At 46.7% G+C, this 26198-nt stretch overlaps 1 protein-coding gene across 1 annotated transcript in view; it reads left to right on the plus strand.

The window, feature by feature from the left end:
- The first annotated feature begins 719 nt into the window (after positions 1-719).
- The window catches only part of LOC108666080 (myoferlin), a 32829-nt gene continuing 7350 nt past the window's right edge, over positions 720-26198 (plus strand). The window contains exons 1-28 of the mRNA XM_047883450.1: positions 720-956; positions 1188-1335; positions 3053-3201; positions 3357-3434; positions 3612-3691; positions 4341-4480; positions 4791-4914; positions 9790-9886; positions 10394-10567; positions 10801-11017; positions 12150-12226; positions 13018-13235; positions 13490-13674; positions 14877-15011; positions 15314-15617; positions 16116-16275; positions 16496-16784; positions 17188-17374; positions 18947-19096; positions 19844-20018; positions 20234-20362; positions 20668-20864; positions 21541-21658; positions 21827-21966; positions 22785-22946; positions 23097-23236; positions 24168-24222; positions 25647-26196. Coding sequence (XP_047739406.1) covers positions 860-956; positions 1188-1335; positions 3053-3201; positions 3357-3434; positions 3612-3691; positions 4341-4480; positions 4791-4914; positions 9790-9886; positions 10394-10567; positions 10801-11017; positions 12150-12226; positions 13018-13235; positions 13490-13674; positions 14877-15011; positions 15314-15617; positions 16116-16275; positions 16496-16784; positions 17188-17374; positions 18947-19096; positions 19844-20018; positions 20234-20362; positions 20668-20864; positions 21541-21658; positions 21827-21966; positions 22785-22946; positions 23097-23236; positions 24168-24222; positions 25647-26196 — 4675 coding nt within the window. The 5' untranslated portion in view covers positions 720-859. The remainder of the gene's footprint in view (positions 957-1187; positions 1336-3052; positions 3202-3356; positions 3435-3611; positions 3692-4340; positions 4481-4790; positions 4915-9789; positions 9887-10393; positions 10568-10800; positions 11018-12149; positions 12227-13017; positions 13236-13489; positions 13675-14876; positions 15012-15313; positions 15618-16115; positions 16276-16495; positions 16785-17187; positions 17375-18946; positions 19097-19843; positions 20019-20233; positions 20363-20667; positions 20865-21540; positions 21659-21826; positions 21967-22784; positions 22947-23096; positions 23237-24167; positions 24223-25646; positions 26197-26198) is intronic.

The following is a 26198-nucleotide window of genomic DNA, read 5'->3' on the forward strand; positions in this document are numbered from 1 at the left end:
AGCCTTTATTTCGTGAGACGTCGAGCCTTTATTTCGTGAGACGTCGAGCCTTTTTTGCGCGAGACGTCGAGCCTGTAATGCGTGAGACGTCGAGCCTTTATTTCGTGAGACGTCGAGCCTTTATTTCGTGAGACGTCGAGCCTTTTTTGCGCGAGACGTCGAGCCTGTAATGCGTGAGACGTCGAGCCTTTATTTCGTGAGACGTCGAGCCTTTATTTCGTGAGACGTCGAGCCTTTTTTTGCGCGAGACGTCGAGCCTGTAATGCGTGAGACGTTGAGCCTTTATTTCGTGAGACGTCGAGCCTTTATTTCGTGAGACGTCGAGCCTTTATTTCGTGAGACGTCGAGCCTTTTTTGCGTGAGACGTTGAGCCTTTATTTCGTGAGACGTCGAGCCTTTATTTCGTGAGACGTCGAGCCTTTATTTCGTGAGACGTCGAGCCTTTTTTGCGTGAGACGTTGAGCCTTTATTTCGTGAGACGTCGAGCCTTTATTTCGTGAGACGTCGAGCCTTTATTTCGTGAGACGTCGAGCCTTTTTTGCGTGAGACGTCGAGCCTTTTTTGCGTGAGACGTAGAGCCTTTGATGCGTGAGACGTCGAGCTAAATATGTTCTAGCTAGTGATGTACATAGTGACCTCTCCTCCCTCCAGTCGTGTCGCTAGTGCTGTTCCTAATTACATCTCCTCTTTCCAGTCGTGTCGCTAGTGCTGTACCTAATTACATCTTCTCCCTCAGTCGTGTCGCTAGTGCTGTACCTAATTACATCTCCTCCCTCCAGTCGTATTGCTAGTGCTGTACCTAATGGGGTGTACTTGGTCAAGTTAATTAAGAATAAAACACTGTCACCGACACTCTGAGATGTCGCTTAAACTCACCATCAAGAATGCCACGAACCTCGTCAACCACGAGTCGCTGGGTGGACTCAGTGACCCCTACGTCACCGTCAGCTTCCAAGGTAACTCGATCTTGTGCAGTAATAACAACTTTTCTATTCAAAACATGCAGCGCAGAGTAATCCAACTTGAAAATACTCACTATAATAATCTAGTTCAACGAGAGAATATATGGTTTTCTTTGTTTACCAAGTACAACTTGGCTACCATACTTGCAGTAGCAGCGATGTCATAATTAGCAGCTATGTGCTTGAGTGCAGAAGTTGCTCACCCGACTTGGTCACTTGTCACAGGTGTGAAGAAGAAGACGAGTGTGCAGAAAAGTACTCTAACCCCAGAGTGGAATGAGGAGCTGGAGTGGGACGTGTCGGAGAAGCCCCCTCGTCCTGACGAGACCATGGAGGTTGAAGTCAAAGACTACGAGAGGCTCGGCTGGAACAAGTCAGTATTACATGTGAATCGGTGAAATAATTTAATTCAAAGAACTATACTCCAAGACTATCACTATCACTATCAATCACTATTACTATCACTATTGCTATTACTGTCATTATCACTATTGCTATCACTATTACCATATGCGAGATTCCGTAAGTTATCATTTTGGTGGTTGCAAGATAGTTTTTAAGTCTCCCAAATATTTTTTCTGAGCTCTATATTTCTGTGGCCAGTGCGTTTTTCGTAGCTAGTACACCGCCAGTAGCTCTTCTCGCGATTCGAAACAGATTTACACGAAGGTAAAAGATGTAAAAACAATCGCAAATTTGTAAATCGGATGGTAAAAATTTAACATTGAAAGCGACGATAATTAATTTGAAGGTCAAATTTTGGGGAGCTTGAAGATTTATATGAAATAATGGTAATTATTAGTGTAAATCATTGTATACTTGGCGACTGACTAATTATTATATTGAGATCAACACAGAAATTGTGAACTGAGGTAGGGTAGATCCTGCAGAACAATTCTTACAATTTTATATTTCTGTCTCACTGGGACAGTGGCGGTGGATGCGAAGGGAACTCAGTTTTGAACAGCAAAACTTCATGATTAGCGAGGAAACTGAAGACAGTATCATTGAGGAAGAATTTCAAATATGTGACGCGTACGACAAAAAAATTTTTAATACAGAGATAGAGAAGAAGGAGGCTTTGCAGTTCAAAACTGAATTCCCTTCGCATTCACCTCCACTGTCCGAGTGCAGCAGCACAGCCAAAACAAGGTCGTAAGATCTGACAAGTTACCAAGATTGAGGTAAGTGTTCGATGGGAACTTGTTAGAATGGCTTGGATGGTGGGTGTAGTACGCTAGGATCCATGAAGATGAGTCGCTAGGCGACAGCGTGAAGTTCGGGTATCTTTTCCACGGACTGAAATATGGGAGTACAGCCAAACAAACTGTATAGAATGCTAACCACCCACGGCGAAAAATAATAGCAAAGCGATTGCGGCATTGAAGGGGAGATACGACATTAGAGGTCTCCTGCTGCAAGTGTCTGTGAGGGAACTGCGGAAGCTTGTCATATCAAATGACACGAAGAAGGATAAGCTACCACTCTCACAATTGAGAATTAAGTTGGAGTCGCTTTGGAATGCGCTGAAATCACTGGAACGGGATAAAGCAGAGCCAGAAACCTGGCTCCTCACTTTGATTGAGTTCTCGTTAGACAGACGTTCTTGGAGCTGGGAGAGGTGCCAACGATTAGCAAGTTCTGGAATTCTGGAGAAAAGAAACCACGTATCGGTTCGCTTATGGAATTCTTGAAATCCGAAGACCATTTGGATAGATTATTCTGGTTTCCAAGATATGAAAATAAATTCGAGTTCACTATTAAAGACATTTTGGGAGACTATAAAATATCTGACTTAATAATAATCTTGCAACCCCACAAATGATAGCTTACGAAATTTCAAACTTCCGCTAGTACTATCACTATTACTATCGCTAATACTATCACTATTACAATTATATTACTATCACTAAAACTTTCACTATTACTATCGCTATTACTATCACTATTACTATCGCTATTACTATCGCTATTACTATCGCTATCACTATCGCTATCACTATCGCTATCACTATCACTATTACTATCACTATTACCATTATATCACTACCACCATTGCTATATTATCTGTATGAGCCCCGTGTCCCCAGGCTGATGGGGAAGGCCAGCCTGCCGCTGCGCAACCTCCTGCAGGTGCCCGGCGCCTCGGGGACGCTGGAGCTGCAGCAGCCGCTGCTGGACGCGGGCGACCTGCCCACCCCGGGGCTCCTGAACATGGCGGTGTGCTACACCCCCGCAGGTGGGCCTCCTGAACATGGCGGTGTGCTACACCCTCGATTTTGGTAAGTGGCTGCCACTGTCAGTTCAGTGGCTGCCACTGTCAGTTCAGTGGCTGCCACTGTCAGTTCAGTGGCTGCCACTGTACCTACATTAACCTGCCACTGTTTCCCTCAGTTGCCGGCGACGTCCCGCCTACGGCAGCAGCGTCCCCACCTACCACGTCCCCGGCGTCCCCGCACCAGGTCACGGCAGGTCAGCTCCTGCCCCCCATCATATGAGCCCCCCCTTCATGTTATATGAGCCCCTCTTCCTCATTGGGGGATGAAATAGTGTAGCGTAACGTGACGCTAACAAGCGCTAATGGCTGGAATAATATAATATAACAATATTGCTGGCCCCATTATAGACAAAAAGCGCCTTTCGTTGCAGGAGGGGCGCCGCCCCTGCAGAAGGGCTCCTCCGACGCCGGCAAGCCCACCGCCCTTGCCAACGTCCCCACCAAGTTTCAGGCAAGTTGGCGCGACCTGAACTTGTGTTGCAACTTCTCCGTCGTTGGCTTACGCCAAGTTAGAGCCTAAATATATATTTCTTATACCTCGTTACTTTCTCAAAATCTTGCTGATGGTCGCTAAATTTAAACGTGAGGTAGAAATATAAGCAAAGTGGTTCGACAAATTTTTCACGCACATTCAATGGAAATACAAATAAATTTCTTTGTACAATGTATTTGCGGCAATCGAGCATTCACTTGAATTTGAGCCGCTTCAATAATGCCTTACACTTATTTAATATTTAACACAGAATATAAAACATTAAATATCAGACACTTGAACGAAAAAAGATCTTGAAGGGCTGGGTGACCTCACGCTATCTCTGACTTGAAGTAATAATCGTGTTACTGTATCGGACAGATTGATCATTGCCTATAATTGCGATTGCCTATTAACTTAAGAGGCGCTACTTGTATCACTCCTACGTGAACTCACGTGTATAGTCACTCCTTCATCGTAGATTTCACGCTAAAAATCGTTCACAATAAACGGAGCGTTTGGCCTCTTTGAACTAGTACAATAACCTGAATACAAATAATAATGGTTGAACTTATTAACACAATAAAGAGGACACAGGTATTAATGGTTGTACTAATTAACACAATAGGTGCTGTCTGTACCGTCAGGTGCTGTCTGTACCGTCAGGTGCTGTCTGTACCGTCAGGTGCTGTCTATACCGTCAGGTGCTGTCTGTACCGTCAGGTGCTGTCTGTACCGTCAGGTGCTGGGTGCTGTCTGTACCGTCAGGTGCTGGGTGCTGTCTGTACCGTCAGGTGCTGGGTGCTGTCTGTACCGTCAGGTGCTGGGTGCTGTCTGTACCGCCATTACGAGATTTTTCTAACCTGCACCAAGAGTAGTACGCGATTTTATTATTCAAGAATACGTTGCGGTGTTGATCGCCACTGTCATATATTTTGTTTCAGTGTGCCTCTTCTCTCGATCTGCCCGCGTGCTGAAGAGCAAATAATTCTCGTCCTTTGCAGATTGCTAAGGACTAAACCTGTCCCACACTCTGTCCCAAATTACCGGAAGTTATATCTGCCCACGTCTCCCCCAGGGTGCTGAAGGGCAGTCAGGCGCCGTGGTTCAACCAGCTCTTCTTCTTCACCGCCGAGTGCCTGCCCAGCGAACTCTTGGAGAGCTTCCTCGAGTTCAAGGTGACGGGGGGCATGTGGCGTCATGTGACGGCATGAGTGGGTGTCATGTGGCGTCATGATGGGGGTGTCATGTGGCGTCATGTGTGGGTGTCATGTGGCGTCATGAGGGGGTGTCATGTTGTGTCATGTGGCGTCATGAGGGAGTGTCATGTGGCGTCATGACTGGGGGCATGTGGCGTCATGAGTGGGGGGCACGTGGTGTCATGTGGCGTCATGAGGGGGTGTCATGTGGTGTCATGTGTGGGTGTCATGTGGCGTCATGTGTGGGTGTCATGTGGCGTCATGTGTGGGTGTCATGTGACGTCATGTGTGGGTGTCATGTGTGGGTGTCATGTGTGGGTGTCATGTGTGGGTGTCATGTGTGGGTGTCATGTGGGGGTGTCATGTGTGGGTGTCATGTGGCGTCATGTGTGGGTGTCATGTGGCGTCATGTGTGGGTGTCTTGTGTGTATGTCATGTGTGTATGTCATGTGTGGGTGTCATGTGTGGATGTCATGTGGCGTCATATGTGGGTGTCATGTGGCGTCATGTGTGGGTGTCATGTGGCGGCATGAGTGGGTGTCATGTGTGGGTGTCACGTGGCGTAATGTGTGAGTGTCATGTGGCGTCATGAGTGGGTGTCATGTTGCGTCATGAGAGGGTGTCATGTGGCGTTATGTGTGGGTGTCATGTTGCGTCATGAGGGGGTGTAATGTGGTGTCGTGAGAGGGTGTCATGTGTGAGTTTCATGTGTGTGCTACCGGAAACACCGCCGCGAAGTTGAAATAATTACTGGTAGCGTGCCGACTTGGCGGAAACTTTCGTACTGATCCTAAACACAAGGGCTAAAGAGTCGCTCTTTGGTCCGGCTCTAAATTCCCTTGCGTTGGAGAGAGGCGGAATAAATACAAGAAACTTATCGTAGTAAACTGGTAATTTTCAGGCGAATTACAAGGTTCTTCATACTAGGCGCACAATTTATTATTCGTCTTAGTCCAAAAGTTAACGGAAAAAGGCTGGACACTTCAGGAGTACAAACAGCCGAGAAACCACACAGTATGAGCCCTAATACAGGGCTGAGAATAACAAAATGAATAGCAAATGGTAAGGGAACTAACCGCACCGAGATGCCAACGACCAGCCGCAAAGACTAGGGGTTCTAGCCCTAATGCACTGCAAGAATCACAAAGTGGACATCAAATGGTACTGGAACTAACCGCACAGAGATGCTTCACAATCAGCCGCAGAGACTAGGGGTTCTAGCCCTAATACACTGCCAACTCACAAAAACGGACAGCAAATGGTACGGGAACTAGTCGGACCGAGATGCCAACGACCAGCCGCAGAGACTAGGGATTCTAGCCGTAATACCCTGCCAAATCACAAAAACGGACAGCAAATGATACGTAACCGCACCGAGATGCCGGTAACGAACGCAGAGACTAGGGGTTATGGCCCTAGTGCACTAGTTAAATTCCGATTACTCTCGAGCGTGGAAAGTGTTAACTTCCACGACACGAGAAGCGCGAACGGTACCGCAGAAGCTGTACCAGAACGCTGCCAAATAGCTCGAGTGCAGAGGTTATAAGCCCCCACAACACGAGAAGAGCTCGGCACGGGAACTAGCCGTCCCAGCGCGCTACCAGCAACTGGGCCTAAGCAAGAACTCCACCTACGTCGTTATTAGTCCGTTAGCGGAACTCATTAAGAGTTACTTCCTCGTCTACGGTGGAGTTTATTCTTAGAAGCCCAGATCTGGCTACTTAATTTCGAGTCGAAACATGTGCACCCCAACCCAGTAACACTGAGCACACACAACTTTCCCGCGAAGGGTAACTCTGCTAAAATGAGCTTACCTCAACACCCCGTTTACAATGTACAAGAAATAGGCTGATAAAATTGTCTATATGCAAAAAAATAGATAATATAATATATCACAATAAAATAGATATATATCACCCTGCAATTCTTCGTAGGTGTTGGAAGATTGAAAATTAAATTACCAATAGACATTTTTAATATTTAACGACGTTTCAAATGTACAACATTCATTTTTAAGTTAAAGACGCAGGTGGGTTATATATACTATATATATATATATACTTTACTCAATTAAGCTAATTTAGTTCTCTAATTGCTAGTTTTTATGATTGCATCTGAAATTGTTAGGCGAAAATAGCCTGCATGCCGAATTTCAAATCTCTAGAGAAATCATAAGTGGGCTAATTTTCATTGTCAATTTTAACAACAAACAAACAAACGCGAAGCTGAGTTAAGAAGAACGTGTTAATAATTAAAAACACGAAATTCCACTCCACCTGAAGTAGCATGACTACGGCCCATACCTACATAACCTCAGTCCGCGATCAACTGGAATTAAGAAGTTGAGACTATCGCCAATCGTTTGTACAGGAAAGGCAGTAAATCGGACCAAGGAAAGAACGTAATAAAATACTTAAAAAAACTTTTTTAAAAACCACGTTTTTCTTGTGGACTAAAAAGTAGAAAATAAATTATGGCTCGCCCCAAAAAACGTGTGTCGGGCAGATTTATGATTAAAGCGAAAAGCACGCAACACACGGATTTTGGAAATTTGATGGTGAACGTACAGCCCGACCCACGTTCTTTTGAGGCGAGCCATAATTTATTTTCTACTTTTTAGTCCACAAGAAAAACGTGGTTTTTAAAAAGTTTTTTAAAGTATTTTATTTTCAACTTTTTAGTCCACAAGAAAAACTATTAATATTTGAGTAAATATTACTTGACGTACGTATCGATGATACGCAGCGTTAGCGCCTGCTCGTCTATAACGTGAGCGCCCGCACGTCATACTATATATATAGTATATATATACTTTACTCAATTAAACTAATTTTGGTCTCTAATTGCTAGTTTTTATGATTGTATCTGAAATTGTTAGGCGAAAATAGCCTGCATACCGAATTTCAGATATCTAGAACAATCAGAAGTGGGCTAATTTTCGTTGTCAATGTTAACAACAAACAAACGCGAAGCTAAGCTAAGAAAAACGTGTTAAAAAGGAAAGCGCAAATACGACTGAAGGAACTTTTATGTGAAGTAGAGGAATATTTCATGAATAACGACATTCATATAATTCAAATTTAAAACGCAAGCAATATATTGTGTTAGCGACCTGAAAAATATTTCGATCAAGAGAGTCTCCTAGTGACATTGACTATTAGGGATAATCCGTCATCGCTTAATTAAGTCGACACCGGAGCAACGAATTGCATCATGTCTACAGCCACGATGATAAAGCTCGAATTGAACGGCCTCCTCGACAATCGCTGGAAAATTACGGAACGCTGCGGAGGATTAGGTGGGAATATAGACAACCTGGGGACTCTGATGCTTCCGGCCTTCTATGAGGACAAGCCCTCATAGAAAACCGGAACCATCGGAGTCCCTAGGTGGGCTATATTCCCACCTAATCCTCCGCAGCGTTCCGTAATTTCAAGTTGAAGCCATGTCACCCCAACCCAGTAACACTGAGCACACACAACTTCTGAGCGCACACAATGAGGGGGTAACTCAGCCAAAATGAGCTTACCTCGACACCCAGTTTACAATGTAGGTCAAGAAATGGGCTACTAAATTCGTCTATATGCAAAAAATACAGATAATATAGTATATGTATTACAATAAAATAGAATCATAATATTGGTCAAATAATGATAAATGAAAGTTGATATGAGATAGAATAACTCTCAAGGATAATTAACTTGCAAGCGCGTGAGTCGTTACCAGTTCGTCAATAGACTAGACAAATGAACATTGACTAAGCATTATCAAATGCAATGAGAAGTATTATCACCTAATAAAATCATATTAATAAAGAGTTCAACTTTTTGACAACATGACTACAAGTTATAATCGACTTCTTATAGAACATCTACCTCTAAGATGTCTACCTTCCTTACGCAAGATGGCGGCCTAGCCGTCTTCACTTTAACGATGGTATCGTAGGTTGACAGCGCTGATTCTCGGACAACAGCAAATCATTAGTATTATCACAAAAGAATAAAGTCATTTGACAAAATAATTGTACATTAAAGCGAATAAATCACAGGTCAAGTAATATTTTACGACTAACATATCATAGAAATTAGTCTAAACGTGTCAGGGCTAGCAGACGACGCATGGCGCCTAGCAGACGATTGCACGCAACGCTACAGACAGATGATATCACAACAAATGAGATTCCTTGTTTCAGTCACGAAATAAAAATGTGCTTAAGCATTCCTTAGTCATACAAAATAATATCACAGTAACGAGATTCCACATTATAGTCATGAAAATATATACAATCATATTGAGTCACTAATCTAACAAAAGAGAATCATTATAACACGTGGTCCAAGCGGTGCTCCTAAAAATAAAAATGAATATATCACATAATATGCATCCCGTCACATGTGGGTGGCATGTGGCGTCATGAGGGGGTGCCATGTGGCGTCATGAGGGGGTGTCATGTGGCGTCATGAGGAGGTGTCATGTGGCGTCATGAGGGGGTGTCATGTGGCGTCATGAGGAACTCGGGGTGGGTCAAGACTCGGGGTGGGTCAAGACTCAGGGTGGGTCAAAACTCTTGTATTTCTTAATCAACTTCCTTCAAAATTCCCGTTGTTACGAAGCATCTTTGTTAATCGATAATAAATGTACGTGAGTGAAGAGTAAAGTAACTAATGCCTGACTATCCTTCGTACTGCACAGGTGTCATTTATGGCCTGATGCATTAGGCTAGTTAGGCTACACAGATAACATGTGAAGCTGATTAACGAATTAGATTATAGATTATATTAGATTATAGATTGTAATAGATTGAAAATTATATTAGATAATAGATTATATATTATATGTTATCGGCTAAAAAGAAACTCGGTAGCATTTCTGACGCAGTGCGAGCTCGGCCTGGTGTACGGGCAGCCTGAACACGCACTCGTCAACCGCTGGCTGGTGCTCACCCATCCTGAGGAGGAGACGCCCACCGTGCAGGGTGAGTGCTCACCCATCCTGACTCTAATATACTCATCAAACCGGATCATCAAATATCGTCCGCTTGTTCTGGTATCCTGAAATGCAAAGTTTGTTATCGGAAAGTTCGATTGTATTCGAATACAGACGAGTTCATCATCAACGTCTTGAGCTGTATGCCCTCCACTTTAGTGGTTATAAATCCTATTCGTTTCACAAGATACTTATTATTTAATGAAGAACTTGGTTGTCACTTGAAATAGACCTGGACTTGCGTTGTGCTGAGCACGTCACACCGGCGTGAGGCTCAACGCTTTGCTCTCCTTTGTTCCAGGGTTTCCGGTGCAACCTACGAATAAATAATATAAATATGTATTATAACTTCACTTTTCTCTTCCGCTACAACCTATGAACAAATAATATAAATATGTAACTTCTCTCTTCTCTTCCGCTACAACCTATGAATAAATAAATATTAATATGCATAATAACTTCTATCATATTGACGACGTGCACTGCCCCACGACAGGGTACCTGAGGGTGAGCGTGGCAGTGCTAGGGCCAGGACAGAGCTGCCCCCCCATGCCCGTGACGCAATCCGACGCTGACGACGTCGAGGGCAACCTGCTGTGGGCGGCTGGCGTCCACCTCCAGCCTGCCGCCCTCAGCCTCGCCGTCTACTGCGCCCACGACCTGCCCAGGAGTGAGGGGCATCGCAGCAACATTTAAACTTATTTTATATATTTAATTAAGTTTTATATGATTCTTTGCTTCGATATACTTCGTCAAGTTAGTTTAGAATCGCAAAACTACACAGAAGTAGATACGTCTTCAGAGAATCACGGTGAACTCCGTGCAGTTAACCATGCACTGGACCATGCAGTGAACCATGCACTGCACTTCCCTTGTATCACCGATACCTACCCATGTCTCCAGTGGACTCCGGCACGATGCAGACGCTGAAGGAGGTGCTGGGCATCGGGAAGGCGTCCAAGGAGCTCGTAGACCCATACCTGGTGGCGGGCTACGCAGGGCGGGAGGTGCAGACCAAAGTCCTCTACTGCAACGACAGCCCCGAGTTCCGGCAGACCCTCAGCCTGGGCTTCCTCTTCCCCTCCATGTGCAACACCCTCAGACTTACCCTCATGGACTGGTGAGACTTGCCTCTCACGACCCCCTCACCCCTCACGATTCCCCCACCACTCATGACCCCCTCACCACTCACGACCCCCTGATGATGATGATGATGATTACCATGGCGTCACCCGACCAAGGCCGCCCACGCCCACCCCCCTCCGGAGCGCCGAGCCGGTCTTGCCATACTCTGATTACTTGGGACACTTCCACTGGCTCATTCCATAGATCTTCAGGCTGCAGGCTGGTTGGAATTTCAGCACATCCAAACAGATGTTGTGTGTTGTGGGTTGTGGGTATGGTTTTGACACAGAGGGTAATTAGCCTCATCGACCTTATTGAGGCACTCTCTAAGCATTGGGCATTTCCCCGCCCTTAACTGCGCCATTGTGCGCCCCATGCCTCGGTCCAAAGTCCTCTCTGTTTCGTTTGCTTTAGGTGCTGGTGCGTTTAGAATCTTGTTGGGTGTTCTCGATTCTAGGTATCTCTCGACTGCGGTGGTATGCAACGTCTTCATGTTTCTATTCACCTCCACGCTGCTATCACTGTTGTTGGTTGCAGTCGAGCACTTTTGTGCTATACTCACTGTTGTATATGATATTTTTCCTGAGTCTGATTGGCTTTTGATTTATCAGACTTCTCAGTGGGTGCTCTTCCAGTTTACTCTTCTCCCTCCGCTGCGAGGCCGTCATCTGCACATGATTGGTTTTTCAGAGGCAGGACAGCTGTTTCGTCTTGAAGATGTTGTGCATTGGTAACACGTGTGTGTCCTGTGGCGATTCTCAGGGCAGAGTACTGAACAGTTTGTATCTCACGACCCCCTCACCACTCACGCGGCCCTCTCCACTCACGACCCCCTCACCACTCACGACCCCCTCACCACTCACGACCCCCTCACCACTCACGACCCCCTCACCACTCACGACCCCCTCGCCACTCACGACTCCCTCACCACTCACGACCCCCTCGCCACTCACGACTCCCTCACCACTCACGACCCTCTCACCACTCACGACCCCCTCACCACTCACGACCCCCTCACCACTCACGACCCCCTCACCACTCACGACCCTCTCACCACTCACGATCCCCTCACCTCTCACGATCCCCTCACCACTCACGATCCCCTCACCACTCATGATCCCCTACAGGGACCGCGTGGGCGACGATGACGTCATCGGTACGGCGGTCATCCCCGTCAACGCGATCTCGGCGTCGGGGGAGGACGGTGGGTAGCGGCGCTGGCGGTTAAGCGGAGATACTGGCACCGTGCAGTTATTGCATGGTGCTGGTACCGAGCAGTTGCTGGTACCAAGCAGTTGCTGGTACCGAAGCTTGTACCATGCAAACAATAATGCTGGTGATAAGACCGTGATTCTGTTGCTGGTTCCGGATCTAGTACCGGTACCATATGACCGGTACCGGTACCATTTACCGGTACCGGTAAATGGCACCATGCATGATGATGACATTTTATAACATCAGCGGCTGTCAACGCCGAGGCATTGTAAACGCCACTTTGGCTGGGAATAGAAGGCTTTCCGCGTTTGTTCATTATAAGTACATGATTATATAACCTATAAACTGATCGTAACTTACGTTGGTTTTCGAGAAGGTATTTAAGAAAACAAAGTCGAGAGACTATGAACAAACTTTCAGATCATCTGTCTAAGGTGGCTATGAAATGAATAAATAATAGTAGGATAGATGTAGACATCGCTAAAGCGCCGTGTCGAAAGTTCTCGGCACTGCGGCACAATTAAATGCCATATTAGGCGTTGGTCAACGATGGGTATCCGGTTTGCATCAATGGCAACAATAACCGACACTTAAGGCGTGACAAAGAAATTCCTTTTTTCGTTGGCTGCATTGTTGCGTTTTCTCAAAAATAAGGCTCCCTTAACTAAGTTGACAGCGGAGGCTAGCGAGTGAAGGCCTTAATGTTTGGGTATGAAAGTGCAAGTGATTTTCCGAATATCCATTAAACGGTATGTGAATGAAAGCATCTCGTCTTGACAGGTTACCTACCCACGTTCGGTCCTTCGTATGTAAATTTCTACGGTGCCCAGAGGGAGTGGGAAGTGTGGGAGTCGTCGCAGGACTCGGCACGGAACAAGGGGACTCTCGAGGGAGTATCCTTCAGAGGTCGAGTGCTGGTCTCCCTCCACACTTCAGTGGGGGCTTATCCCTCATCTCCCCTCACCAACATGTCACTAGAAGACTTCCACAAAGTTCGGGTGTGTATTATATGGGCATTTGTATGAATTACTTTTTACCCAATATTCGAGCTTAGAGTGTAGCCGTTATATTTTCAGCTGTTTCTTGCTCATCGCGCAAGTTCACGCCACTACCACTTCATTCATTGTCGCCCTCAGCACCACCGCGCCACCTGGCAGTTCACGTCACTACCACTTCATTCATTGTCGCCCTCAGCACCACCGCGCCACGCGGCAGTTCACGCCACTACCACTTCATTCATTGTCGCCCTCAGCACCACCGCGCCACGCGGCAGTTCTCGCTGCTGGCTCACCTCACGCACGTGTCGCTGCTGACGGAGGCCAGCAAGCCCCTGCAGGTCGAGGTTTCCATCGGACACTTCGGCAACAAGCTGGAGAACTCGCAACTGCCGTCGCCCTCCACGACGCATCCAGCCAATCCTGTCTTCGACGGATGCAAGTAAGTGGAATCTGGGGACTTTACTTTGAACTTCCAAACGCAGCACACGTTCTGTTCGTTGATCCAGCTTATGAATCTTATTGTTTGAAGGAAAATTTATGTTTTCCAATGAGCGAAGATTAAATATATTAAATAAAAATATCATGTTTTTATTTCCAACTTCTTACCCTTCTTTTGCAACAAGATAAGTTTCGTCGAAACGCGCACGAATAGCCCTTATTTATTTCCAGTTCAGGGTTAAAAAAGCGCGTAGAGCTTCACAGATATATATTAGATAATGAACCCCAATTGTTTATATTCGCTTGATAGAGGTCACTTAATATCGTCGCCTGACAAAGTTCCGTTCGAAAGAGACCAAAAATTATCAAAACAGAGTATCCCTTTAGGGTTATTATATTTTTAGCAAGACATGCAATTTTTTTGCCATTGTAATTAATAGCTTTAGTTATCTAACTACTTCATCAGGAAAGTTTTTTCATTATCCTTTGCGTCTTGGGCGTGTTTTTCATGTGAAAAAATTCATCTCTTTGAGTAGGTTTTCCCACCGACACCTGGAGTGAGTGTCGGTGTCCATCGATCTACAAAGCCTGATACAAAGCTACCTACTTATCCTGCTTGATGTTACACGCACTCAATAACATGTTATATCGCAGGTACTATCCTGCTTGATGTTACACGCACCCAATAACATGTTATATTGCAGGTACTATCCTGCTTGATGTTACACGCACCCAATAACATGTTATATCGCAGGTACTATCCTGCTTGATGTTACACGCACCTAATAACATGAAGGATACGCTGGTGCAGGATACGCTGGTGCAGGATACGCTGGTCTAGGATACGCTGGTGCAAGATACGCTCACTATTGTCGCAGCCTTGGATACTATTCAGTGGCAATCACTATTGTTTCCTCAACCTTATCTATTGTGGCTGTTGTATTAAGTCGCATCGAAATTAGCTGGCTAATTTTATACATAACTTGTGTGAACAAGAATAGTCTTGCTTCGCAGGTTTATCGAGCTAAAAATATTTATAATAAAAGGTACATCTTATTAATGTGTATTTTTAGCAATGCTCATTCAACTGAAGCTAAAACTGAACAAAATCTTTTTCAGCAGTTTTCAAGATCCGAAAATTTTCTCCACAACTTTTCTTAATTATAGGATTTTCCATCGTTTTCTTTGGTTTGTTACTGGAAGTTTACGTTTACGCCAGGCGCTGGAGGAAGATCTGCAGAGCCTGCAGCAGCAGATGCGCTGCAATAGAAACAGAGACAACAAGCTGGTCGCGGTGCTGCTCAAGGAGAGTCTGCAGAGAGCGATTACTTTCTGCAGGTTAGATCTACAGGTTCTGAACAGGTCATTTCAATACTCATTATGAAGGCAACGACTCGTCGAATAAACATTTAATTTCTTGAAATTGAATTGTCTTCAATTTATTTCTATGTTACCTTTGGTAATTTCATTGCAAATGAGGCTAAGATGAAACTAGAAAGCATCAGGACGGTGTAAATATCGTCCCATAATTACGTGTAATGCTTACGGCGCGCATCAACTACCGGGGTCATTAGGGCTGATCAATAGCCGCATACGTTACATCTGCGTGAGTGTAACCTGTGACTTTATATGTGACGCAGGGCGCCCCTGCCGTTACCAGACCCTCTGCGCAACAGTGACACGTCTCTCGACGTTCACATGCGCCTTCGTCGGGAGCGTCAGTTGGCAAAACTGGCGGCGAGCTGCGAAGAGACTTTGCAGCGCCTCCTGCAGCGCGAAGAGGCAGAAGCTGGTCACCCACGACAGGAAGATAAGGAAATGCTCCTCGTGAGGCTTACCGACGAGAGCCTTAACCAAGGGGAGGTGCTGGAGGAGGAGATCCTGGAACAGTCCCTGCAGCAGTTACAGGACGCTCGTGACGTCCTCACACTTCTCGCGCAGGAGGTTGGATTTCCGTTCTTCCAGATAACTTTTTTCGTAGAAATTGAAGAAGAATTGAGGAAGAGAAATGCGAGTTTGGGTCAGTTGTGTTTCCGAGTGAGTGGTGAAATAGGCGTGAGTGACGTTTCAGGGTGAGTGGTGTTCCAATGTGTGACGTGAAATTGTTGTCAAGGGCGTTTCCATGTGAGTGGTGATATTGGGGTGAGTGGTATACCTGAGATTGCTGATGGCAACAGGTTCTTGTGTAATTTTAATACTTGAGCTGCACGAGTGAGCCTCGGTGACCAAGATCTCGTAGAGATGTCACTCTAATGATCTCACAATGGCACAACGTTTCCTTAGCGATACCACATAACTTCATCCTAAGCTTCACATGACTTCATCCTAAGCTTCACATGACTTTAGTCTTGGGCACTCCACAACGACGTGACCACGCATCATCTGCATCACCATATACCCTCACTCTATCGCCTTTATACTGACGTCTTGGTCGCCCCGCAGCCGCAGTCGAGCATCCCTGACGTGTTCATGTGGCTGGTGAGTGGGACGAAGCGCCTGGCGTACGTCAGGGTGCCTGCCAGGGACGTGCTGCACTCACGGGAGCCTTCGTCAGCGGGACGGCGCAGTGGCGCCTTCTACTGCTACCCCGTCACCTGTCCCAGTGAGTACGGGGAAGGAAGCACGTCTCAGTGGGTCAATGGGTGCATCAATATGTCATTTGGTTTAGGGAGTCAAGAGACACCCACTTGTTACTATGAACACTGAGTCAATAGATGCCACTTAATTCAGTAGGTCAGTAGTTGGAACAACTGTATCGTTGGACACATAAGTATCACCCCAACTACTGCAATTTTGTTGATGGTTGATACTCCTTTCTCAAGGCACTGGGCAAACGGCTGGTCTGGTTCGTGCGTCTCTTTGGTTAGGACGAACCGAAGAGGTTCAGGACTGGTGGAACCAGCGACCTGATCTCCAGCTGACGGTCTACGCCGAGACCTATGAGAACCAGGTCACCTCCGTCGGTTCTGGCAAGTGGACCAGCAAGGGACCGCTCATGAACCGACCTCCCTTCTCCGACGCCGACGGCCTGGTGGCACTTCAGAAAAACTCCATTTCGTGTCCTGAGGGCTGGCACTTCCAGGGGGACTGGTTCATCGCTCCAGATCCCAGGTAACAGGTTAGGCACACCAGACCCCAGGTGACTGGTTCATTGCTCCAGACCCGAGGAAACTGGTTAGGTACTCCAGACCCAGGTGACTGGTTCATCGCCCCAGACCCCAGGTGACTGGTTCATCGCCTCAGACCCCAGGTGACTGGTTCACCGCCCCAGACCCCAGGTGACTAGTTCATCGCCCCAGACCCCAGATGACTGGTTCATTGTTCCAAACCCTAGGTGACTGCATGTTAGTTATTTAAGACCCCAGGTGGCTGGTTCACTGCCCCAGATCCCAGTTGACTGGTTCATCGCCTCAGACCCCAGGTACCAGCTTAATATATATATAGTCTCAGACCCCAGGTGAGTATCACCATCGTCACCAATAATCCCTCATCACCACAACCGCATGATGTGCAGCATCAAATTCAACCTGGACGCGGGCCACGCGGTGTTCTCGGAGGAGGTGTTCGAGCAGCAGGTGCGGGTGCCTGCTGGAGGCTGGGTGGATGCCCCCACACACTGGGCGGACGCCAGGGGCGACCCGTCCACACCCAGGGACGACATTCAGTGCCCCAGCGGCTGGACGTGGCGGGACTTGTGGACGGTACGTCCTGTACCTTGCATTTGTTTCACTACAGATTTTCTTAGGCGCATGCAGAGGCCTCTTCTGTCTGTGATTTTTGTAGGCCTGACATGATTACTTGTATTATACGAGCATCAAGCATTTAGACTTAAATGTATCACAGCTCCTCTGGCTTTCAATCAATCAAACCCAGTTTGTTTGATGCGACGTTCCCTGGTATATGGATTGTATGTAACACTGCAAGTGAATAATTCTTCGTTCTCTCTCAATTTTAATTCCCGTAGACTTGTATTTATTCTGATATAATTTAGCCCGCATTTTCACTTTCTCTCCTATTTGTACGTACTCGAGCATTTGTACGCTTTCACAAATTTAAAATTCATAAAGTTTTATAACGTTCTGCTGCGTTTGTACTTTTTTATGAATGTGTTTCTCGTTCACTTCGTCTTCGTTTGTAAATTCCTCTTCTTTGTACATACTCGTGCTATCGTGCTTCATTTCGATAGTCCCTCAATTCTGGGCTTATTCGTTTCCCAACATTTGAATTCTCTCCTAAATTCTTTCCTAAACTCGCGAAAGTCTTGTCCTGGCTAGAATTTGAACAGCCAGGGGCTGTTTTTCCTTAAACTGTTGGATCAGAAATATGTCGGCACTGAAGAAATGGGCCCATCTTCCATGGGCCTATTTCTTCAGTATCGAAACTTCTATTCTATTATATTCTATTCTAATGCAAATGAGCTTTCAGAAAATTAAAAAAAAATTGCAAAAGAATCTACTTTAATATGTCACGGGGAAAAGAAATAACATGAATTCTATTAAAACTGTGGAAAAAATGATTTTTAAGAACCCACCTTCTTTACATTCATGGTGACAGGTGCAGAGGACAGATATGACGGTATCCATGATACCAGGCATCAAAATGGCACCTTCGTCCGCAATTTATTGCAACATAAATGTGTACCTGACTTCGGTACAAATTTCATCGAGCAGAAAGCTGAAAAATTATTCATTTTCTTGTGTATTATTTATATTCAATACTCATAGTGAATGTTACATTACAAATACAAAGGTAGTTGCGATTAATGGTATAAAAAATATTTGGTTAAAAATGACTGATACATGATCAACTCTGAATATCGATTAAAATATGACGGCTTCCTACATATCTTACTGCTGAATAATCAAAATGTGAAAATTTCCACTCTTTGACAATTTATGCGTCTGCTTTAAGCATATATGTGCAGTCCCGGTAAACTAAGAAGGTATCTGTTCGCGAAAACAATTATCAAGTAAATGAAGTCGTAGTTATATATAAATATAACGAAGTCCCAATAATTCGCCAATAATATTTCAAAGTTATATACTGTGAAAACTGTAACCGAGTTTTCCCAATTTGATCAGGTCGTAAAGTGAGCCAATAGCCTAGTCAGGAGACGAGAGCCGTCACGAACAATAATTGTGCTAAGAATATTGATAACCGGCTGTTGATAACTGACGATAAAAATCCTACTGCAAAGGACGATACTGTAATACAATACTATTCGTATCAATATGTAATAGATTGATGAGATTATTGCTTGCACGTGGGCGCAGACAGACGTGCAGCGCGCAGTGGACTGTGAGGGTTGGGAGTACACCGTGCAGAAGGGCGTGGTCGGCTGGTGCCCCCAGCAGAAGATGTACCACGTCCTGCGGCGCCGGCGCTGGTACCGGGAGCGTCATCGTACCGGCAACGTTGAAAAGGTACCAGCATGTTGACAACACGTGTACCTAGTACCGGAAGGACATAAAATTTAAACTTTATCCTGAGATTGGTAGCGGCTCATTTTATTTATTCAAAAGACGAGCCTTATTTCTATGCTGTTCCAAATGCGGACGTTGCCGGAAGTGAAGTAAACACTTCAACCAACATTTCTCTAGAAGTGAGCTCGGCTCCATCACCTAGGGGAGTTCAACTCTGATTGCCTCGGCATGTAAGAATGCCCCACACTTCAAATAACATTCGCTGAAGGCTGTGACACAGTGTGACAGGACTGGTGCACTTATTTCTTAAGATGATCTTCAAAGCAAATGCAGTCACGGTCAACCAATAATTTATGCCAATGATTCAGATGATCATTATGATTCGGTTAGATAGTGTTTAGATTGTTTGAAGTTTGGCCGCCACAAACTGCGCTACCCAACTGCGTTATTAGGCTTAGGTTGCCAGTTGGATTTCGGCAGTTGAGCAGCTGGGTCTCAACAGCCAGGCCTTAACTGTTAGGCTTCAACTGTCGGACTGTAATTGCTGGGTCTCATCTGTTGGGCCTCAGTAGTTGAGTCTCAACCGCTGGGTCTCAACTGTAGGGCCTCAATAGTCGGACCTCGACAGCTGTGCTTCAACAGATGGTCTCAGCAGTTAAGCAGTTTATAATCAAGTGTTGGATCGTAACAGTTGTGCAGTTTACCTTCATCATTCTAGTTTCAATAGTTAACTAAAAGTTATTGCAGCCAGCAGAGGGGTCGGTGGAGGGGTGGGAGTACAGTTCGCTGTTCGGCCGCCGCTTCCACCAGCGAGAGCGACGTGTTGACGTGGTGAGACGACGACGCTGGCGTCGCAAGGTGGTCCCCTCGTCCCCCGCCGCCGTCATACACGTCCCCAGGCTGCTCGTCAAGAGCGAGTCCGGTGAGCAGGACATCATCGTCGTTGTGGGGACAGTGACGGGCGTGAGATACAATTTCGTGTTGAGTGAAATGCAATTTCGGAAAGTTATGGATAAGCCTTGTTTTGTGGTCACATGATAAGAGGAAGTTTTAGCGAATATTTGAAGTTTTTACTTGTAGAGAAGACAAAAATTTTTACTTTAACCTGATTAATAACACTCGCTTTGCGTCGTACAGATGGTGCGCCCCAGCTACAGGCTTGCCCTCGGCAGTACGTGGTGAGCTCCCAACACCAGCTGTACCAACTGCGGGCACACCTCTACCAGGCACGCGACCTGGCAGCTGGTGACAAGACTGGCCTTTCAGGTGAGACTGGAATTGGAGCTCGCAACTATGAAATACTTGTAATCTTCGTCGCTGTGAATGCAATGATGAAGATGAAAATTGTCTCAACGAAACGATGAAAATATTTGTTTGCAAACGGAATTGTTTCTTGCCTCATAATGTCCGTTAACGCCCCTTAACGATCTCCTGTGCGTCATACAGGCCCTTTGATTTTCCTCTGTACGTCTGACGGACCTCCTATAAAGTCCCCCGTACGTCCCTCAGACCCCTTATACGTCCCCCGTACGTCCCTCAGACCCCTTATACGTCCCCCGTACGTCCCTCAGACCCGTTCGCGGTGGTGAGTTTCTGCGATGGGACGCAGCAGACGGAGCGCGCGTCGGCAACGCTCTGTCCCACGTGGGACGAGACCCTCATCTTCGACAAGGTTCCCATCGCGGGACACCTGCTCAGAAAGGACCTGCAGGGCGTCCCAGGTCGTCCCCCAGCGGTAGTTGTGCACGTCTTCGACTGGGACGCCAGGGTGAGTTGCCAGTTGCCACATATGTCACCCTAGAAGTCACCAAAGATGTCACTCCATTTTCCTCCATACAAGCCATCCTAGAGGTCACTCAGATGGAACTGGAATCTCCCGTAGGCGTCACCCTAGAGCCTAGATGTTACCTAAATACCACATAGATGTTATCCACTATGTCACCCTAAATATCACAAAGGATGCTATCCTAGATGTCACTCAAATTTAACTTAGACATCCCCTAGGCACCACCCTAGGCGCCACCTTAGGCGTTACTCTAGACGTCACCCTAGGCGTTACTCTAGCTGTCATCCTAGACATTATCATGGATGTCACCGTACATATTACCCTCCATGTCTTCCCTCCTCTTATGATCGCATCTCCCCCGCGTATTAACTGACTTGAGTTCAGTAACTGATCCGACTTCAGCGTAAGCTGAACAGGGATTTTTAAGTTAGGAGTATCAATCAGGACAAGCTTAGCCCAAATTTTGGTTTTCAATTCTCTAATGTTTTGTCAGTACCTTCCTATATGTTGACCAAATCCTCTTTTGGTATTATCCTCTCACGGTAATAGTCCCGTCATACGTCGTTGATAATTTATAGAAGATAAGAAGTTTGAAAAATGTAGCTCTAAATAAATGGTGTTTTGGATGCCTCATCCAGCGCTTGCTTGTGTCGCACAGGGAGCTCCTGAGGCGCTGGGTGTGGCGGTGTGTGAACCCACCGTGCAGGACCCCCAGTGTGGCTACACACCCACACCCCTGCGCTGGCACCCACTCGTCCCACACGCTGCTCACAAGGGTGGGTTACTGTCTGGGTGATGATGGGGGCAGGGGGCATCGCCCCCTAAATCTTGTTGTGTTGGACCACCTGGTTGATGGGGGCAGGAGGCATCGCCCCCTAAATCTTGTTGTGTGGGCACCAGCTGGTTGATGGGGGGCATGACACCACGACTCTTGTCCCATGCAGGGGATGGTGAAGGACAAGGACAGCTGCTGGCCTCCTTCGAACTCCTGCTGGGGGGCCTGGACGACGCTCCCCCTACCAGGGGCAACGTCTACATGGTGCCCTTTGAGGTCCGGCCTCGTTTGCAGAAGACCAGGATCGAGGTGAGGCAAGAAGCGTGCCTGGTAAGGAGAGTTACAGTCAGTAGACAAAGAGTTGAAGATTCTCTTGAAGTTCATGAATCCTCATAAGACCAGTTGAGGCAGACTGATTCTGAAGAAAATATATCACTAACGGCATGATTTATTTCCCACATTATACACATTCAGAAATAGGTACTTTTTGTTCCATGCAGGATTCGATTCTATATCATGTGAAGCTTCTTGTCATGTGGGGATGCTTGTCATGTGGGGCAATTTTAAAAGTAGGGCTGCTTGTCACGTGAGGCTATTTGAGGAGTGGCGCTGCTTGTCATCATGGGGCTGCCTGTCATGTGAAGGGAGCTATTTGACGAGTGGGAATGTAACCACGAGCGGCCTGTGGGACCAGACTCCGTTAGTTATTGCTGTAGCAGACAACCTTGCCTAAAATGAATCAAGGTGCACTACCAGAGCATTCATCGTGCAGCAAAGTGTGTGGAGGAACACGAGTTCACAAATGCAGTTTTCGCAAGTTTAGCTCGTAATCTATCTTTAGTTTCTGAACAGGCTTTAATTAACTGTATGCTGGTTGATAAGAAACATTTTCAAACCATCTTTATATTTTTAATCATCATCATTGTTCGATATTGACAGATAAACAGATAATAAGCAGTAGAAACAGCTACCGCAGTAGGATCAACTAATACCACAACAGACGCGGTCTGAAAAAGCTGCGATTTGACGGCGGCTTGTAATATGGTAATTCATGTCGGTGCAACAACAGCAACCCTCCCCCACTGTGAATATTGGAGTGCGGTGACGTAACCACCCCCACTGCGCAGGTGCTATGTTGGGGGGTGCGCAACATGACGACGTTCGAGCTGCAGGCCGTCACGCGTCCGTCCGTGGAGTTTGAGTGCGGGGGGCAGCGCGTGACGAGCGGCGTCATGACCAACCTCAGGACCAACCCTAACTTCGACTCCCCCCACCTCTGCTTCGACGTCGTGAGTGGCTGGTTTCCTGATTGACTTGGGATCTAAGTGGCTGATGCCGCGAGTGGCTGGTTCAATAATGCGCTCGATATATATTATACCATAGAACAATAAACACAATAAGCATGAGTTTAGTAAGACTGACGATGCGGCGCGTGGCAGGAGCTGCCGCGGGAGGAGGTCTACATGCCGCCGCTGACGCTGCGGGTGCTCGACCACCGCTCCTTCGGCAGCAAACCCGTCGTGGCCACCGCCGTCGTCGCCGACCTCAGCCGCTATGCCGTCCACCCGCCCGCCCGCCGGTGAGTCTCTGGGTGAGGTCTGTCCCTGGGTGAGGTCTGACCCTAAGTGAGGTCTGTCCCTAAGTGAGGTCTGTCCCTGGGTGAGGTCTGTCCCTGGGTGAGGGCTGTCCCTGGGTGAGTTCTATCCTATGCTTCGTCTCCGACGTCGACGATGGGTGACCGTCATCCGCAATTGATTTCCACCTTCAGGCATCGTCCACTCTTAGCCGTCCTCTGCTTCTGTGTAAACAGTCTCTCAGGGCCGCCAGTGTGTCTCTGGCTAACATCTGCTCTGGTGAAACGGTTATTTCAGATCGTTTCACGAGTGCCCTCCACTCGCATAAAAAGTTCTATCTCTGAATGAACGTTTCAGTATAACCTCATTTCCTCCGATGTGAAGGGATAAAAATTGTGTCCAGTTGTATTGGGCTTATGATTTGACACACACGTCGTAAATGTAATGCCAGTGTGGTGCAGCAGTGAATTTTGTTGGACAAGTAACTGTTGTTGTAATTGCCCATCCTGGTAGTGCCGACTAGGGAGGGGGGGTGATAGGTCAGTTTTTCCGGGCACTCTGTGCCACTGGTAGTTCTACGACCATCACTGGCTCGCTGACCCGCCAGAACCATTTTGATTGCATTACACAACACCCTGGACAAGCCAGGTACTCATTTATCAACCAGAGTTGGATGAATGGCTGAGTTGACCATGAGCTGAGCTTCCCGGCAGAACTTGTCCGCAGTGGGACTCGAACCTGGGCGCTGGGTGCGAGAGACTGAGTCTTTCACCACTGCACCGCCACGCTGGTGCTGTGGTGGTGCACAGCACAAGAAACTTGCTAGCGATGCGTTGCCCATAAAACCCACCCATACTGTAATCGTTTCGGTCGTCTGGACCAAATTTCATTAATTTTGTTCACTTCTCTGTGTGAAATTTCTATATTTTCCTGCAGGGAGAAGTGGGCGAGTGTTGTTCGCACAGCTGACACTGACCTCGCGTTACGGAAGGTGAGTAACAACTTGTGCCATGTAACTATACAGCCCCAAGCTTGACTCCCGCCAGTCTTGTAACGTCCCATGCTTACCTTCTAACGATGTATTTCTCCCTCACACGCTTCATTCGCACCAGCAACTCAGATACTAAATAAATACATGCATCTTGAGGTTGATATAATCTTGCGGGTCTCATGTTCTTCCAATGCCACAATTATGTGTTTTTCTTTTAATTACTAGCTGTATAACCGTTAACCTTAAATATAAAGGTAATCCGTCTCGAGTCTGCCCAACTCAAATACGCCATCTTAATTATTGTCACGCACTATCAACGAAACTTTATGAAAAGCTATAACTGAGAGCCGTAGATTTTTTTTGTGTGGCAAGAGATGGTAAATATTCGGTGTAACTGCCTTGAACTTTATTTCGTTGCTGGTGATGATTAATTGATCCAGGCCTCACTTTCTACAATTCATTCGATGTAGGTTTTCTTGAGCTAATCTGAATGAATGCTTTATGAATGATCGATTTCATTCTGAGAGACGAAAATAGGTATGATTATTCTTACTTAGCTCATAGATTATTGTATGAATTGTAAATAATTTTCGCCTCATCTGCACCTCAATGCCCTTTAGCCTCAGTTGATTAAATATCGTTGAGGTAATTAAAATAATTTGTATTTTTTTTAGAAATTTGGCCTTTTCTTTTGAAATAAAGTTTTTTTATTCATTCCTGTAAATGTGCATATCAGGATGTAATCGTATCATTGCCAGCAACACATCAAACCACGTACAAATCTTAATACCATTGAGTGTCGCTTTGTTGTTGATGCTTTTTCTGTTGTTGCCCAACTCTGCCAGTGTTGTACATTAACATTTCTTTCTAATTCTTTGCGTCTTTTTAACTCCACGAATAAATTTACTCCAAAACTGCGTTGTGGCAACCCGATATATGATGATGTAGCAATCAATTTCTGTATACATGAAATAGTGCATTCATTTGGACGAGAAGCGGCGGGTGTACAGGCGGGCATGAGCAGTTACAGGCAACTCTATCCTTTCAAAATTAACAACGAGTGCCGACACCTCGGGCTTGTCGACCGTGCGAGAATTACTTTCAACCTCGCTATTCCCCGTGACTCACGTCCTCCTGTTCCCCACGCCCCGTGATGACCCAAAGTTCCCCTGCCCCGTGATGACCCAAAGTCCCCATGCTCCCCACGCCCCGTGACTCAAGTCCTCCTGCACCCCATGCCCCGTGATGACCCAAAGTCCCCCTGCTCCCCGTGCCCCGTGATGACCCAAAGTCCCCCTGCTCCCCGTGCCCCGTGATGACCCAAAGTCCCCCTGCTCCCCGTGCCCCGTGATTACCCAAAGTCCCCCTGCTTCCCATGCCCCGTGATGGCCCAAAGTCCCCCCTCATCCCGCTGGTCCCCACAGAGCCCCGGAGCAGACGACGACCTTCCTCCCTTGACGCTCAGCAGACAGCAGAGAGGATTTGAGGTGTGTGCTCCATACAGCTGCTACAGCAGCTGCTCCATACAGCTGCTACAACAGCTGCTCCTTACAGTTGCTACAACAGCTGCTCCATACAGCTGCTCCTTACAGCTGCTCCATACAGCTGCTCCATACAGCTGCTCCATACAGCTGCTCCTTACAGCTGCTCCTTACAGCTGCTACAACAGCTGCTACAACAGCTGCTCCTCACAGCTGCTACAACAGCTGCTCCTCACAGCTGCTACAACAGCTGCTACAACAGCTGCTCCTTGCAGCTGCTCCTTACAGCTGCTCCTTACAGCTGCTCCTTACAGCTGCTCCTTACAGCTGCTACAACAGCTGCTACAACAGCTGCTCCTTACAGCTGCTCCTTACAGCTGCTCCTTACAGCTGCTCCTTACAGCTGCTCCTTACAGCTGCTCCTTACAGCTGCTCCTTACAGCTGCTCCTTACAGCTGCTCCTTACAGCTGCTCCTTACAGCTGCTCCTTACAGC

Source organism: Hyalella azteca, unplaced genomic scaffold (assembly GCF_000764305.2).
Source record: "Hyalella azteca isolate HAZT.00-mixed unplaced genomic scaffold, Hazt_2.0.2 contig12899, whole genome shotgun sequence".
Classification (NCBI taxonomy): Eukaryota; Metazoa; Arthropoda; class Malacostraca; order Amphipoda; family Hyalellidae; genus Hyalella; species Hyalella azteca.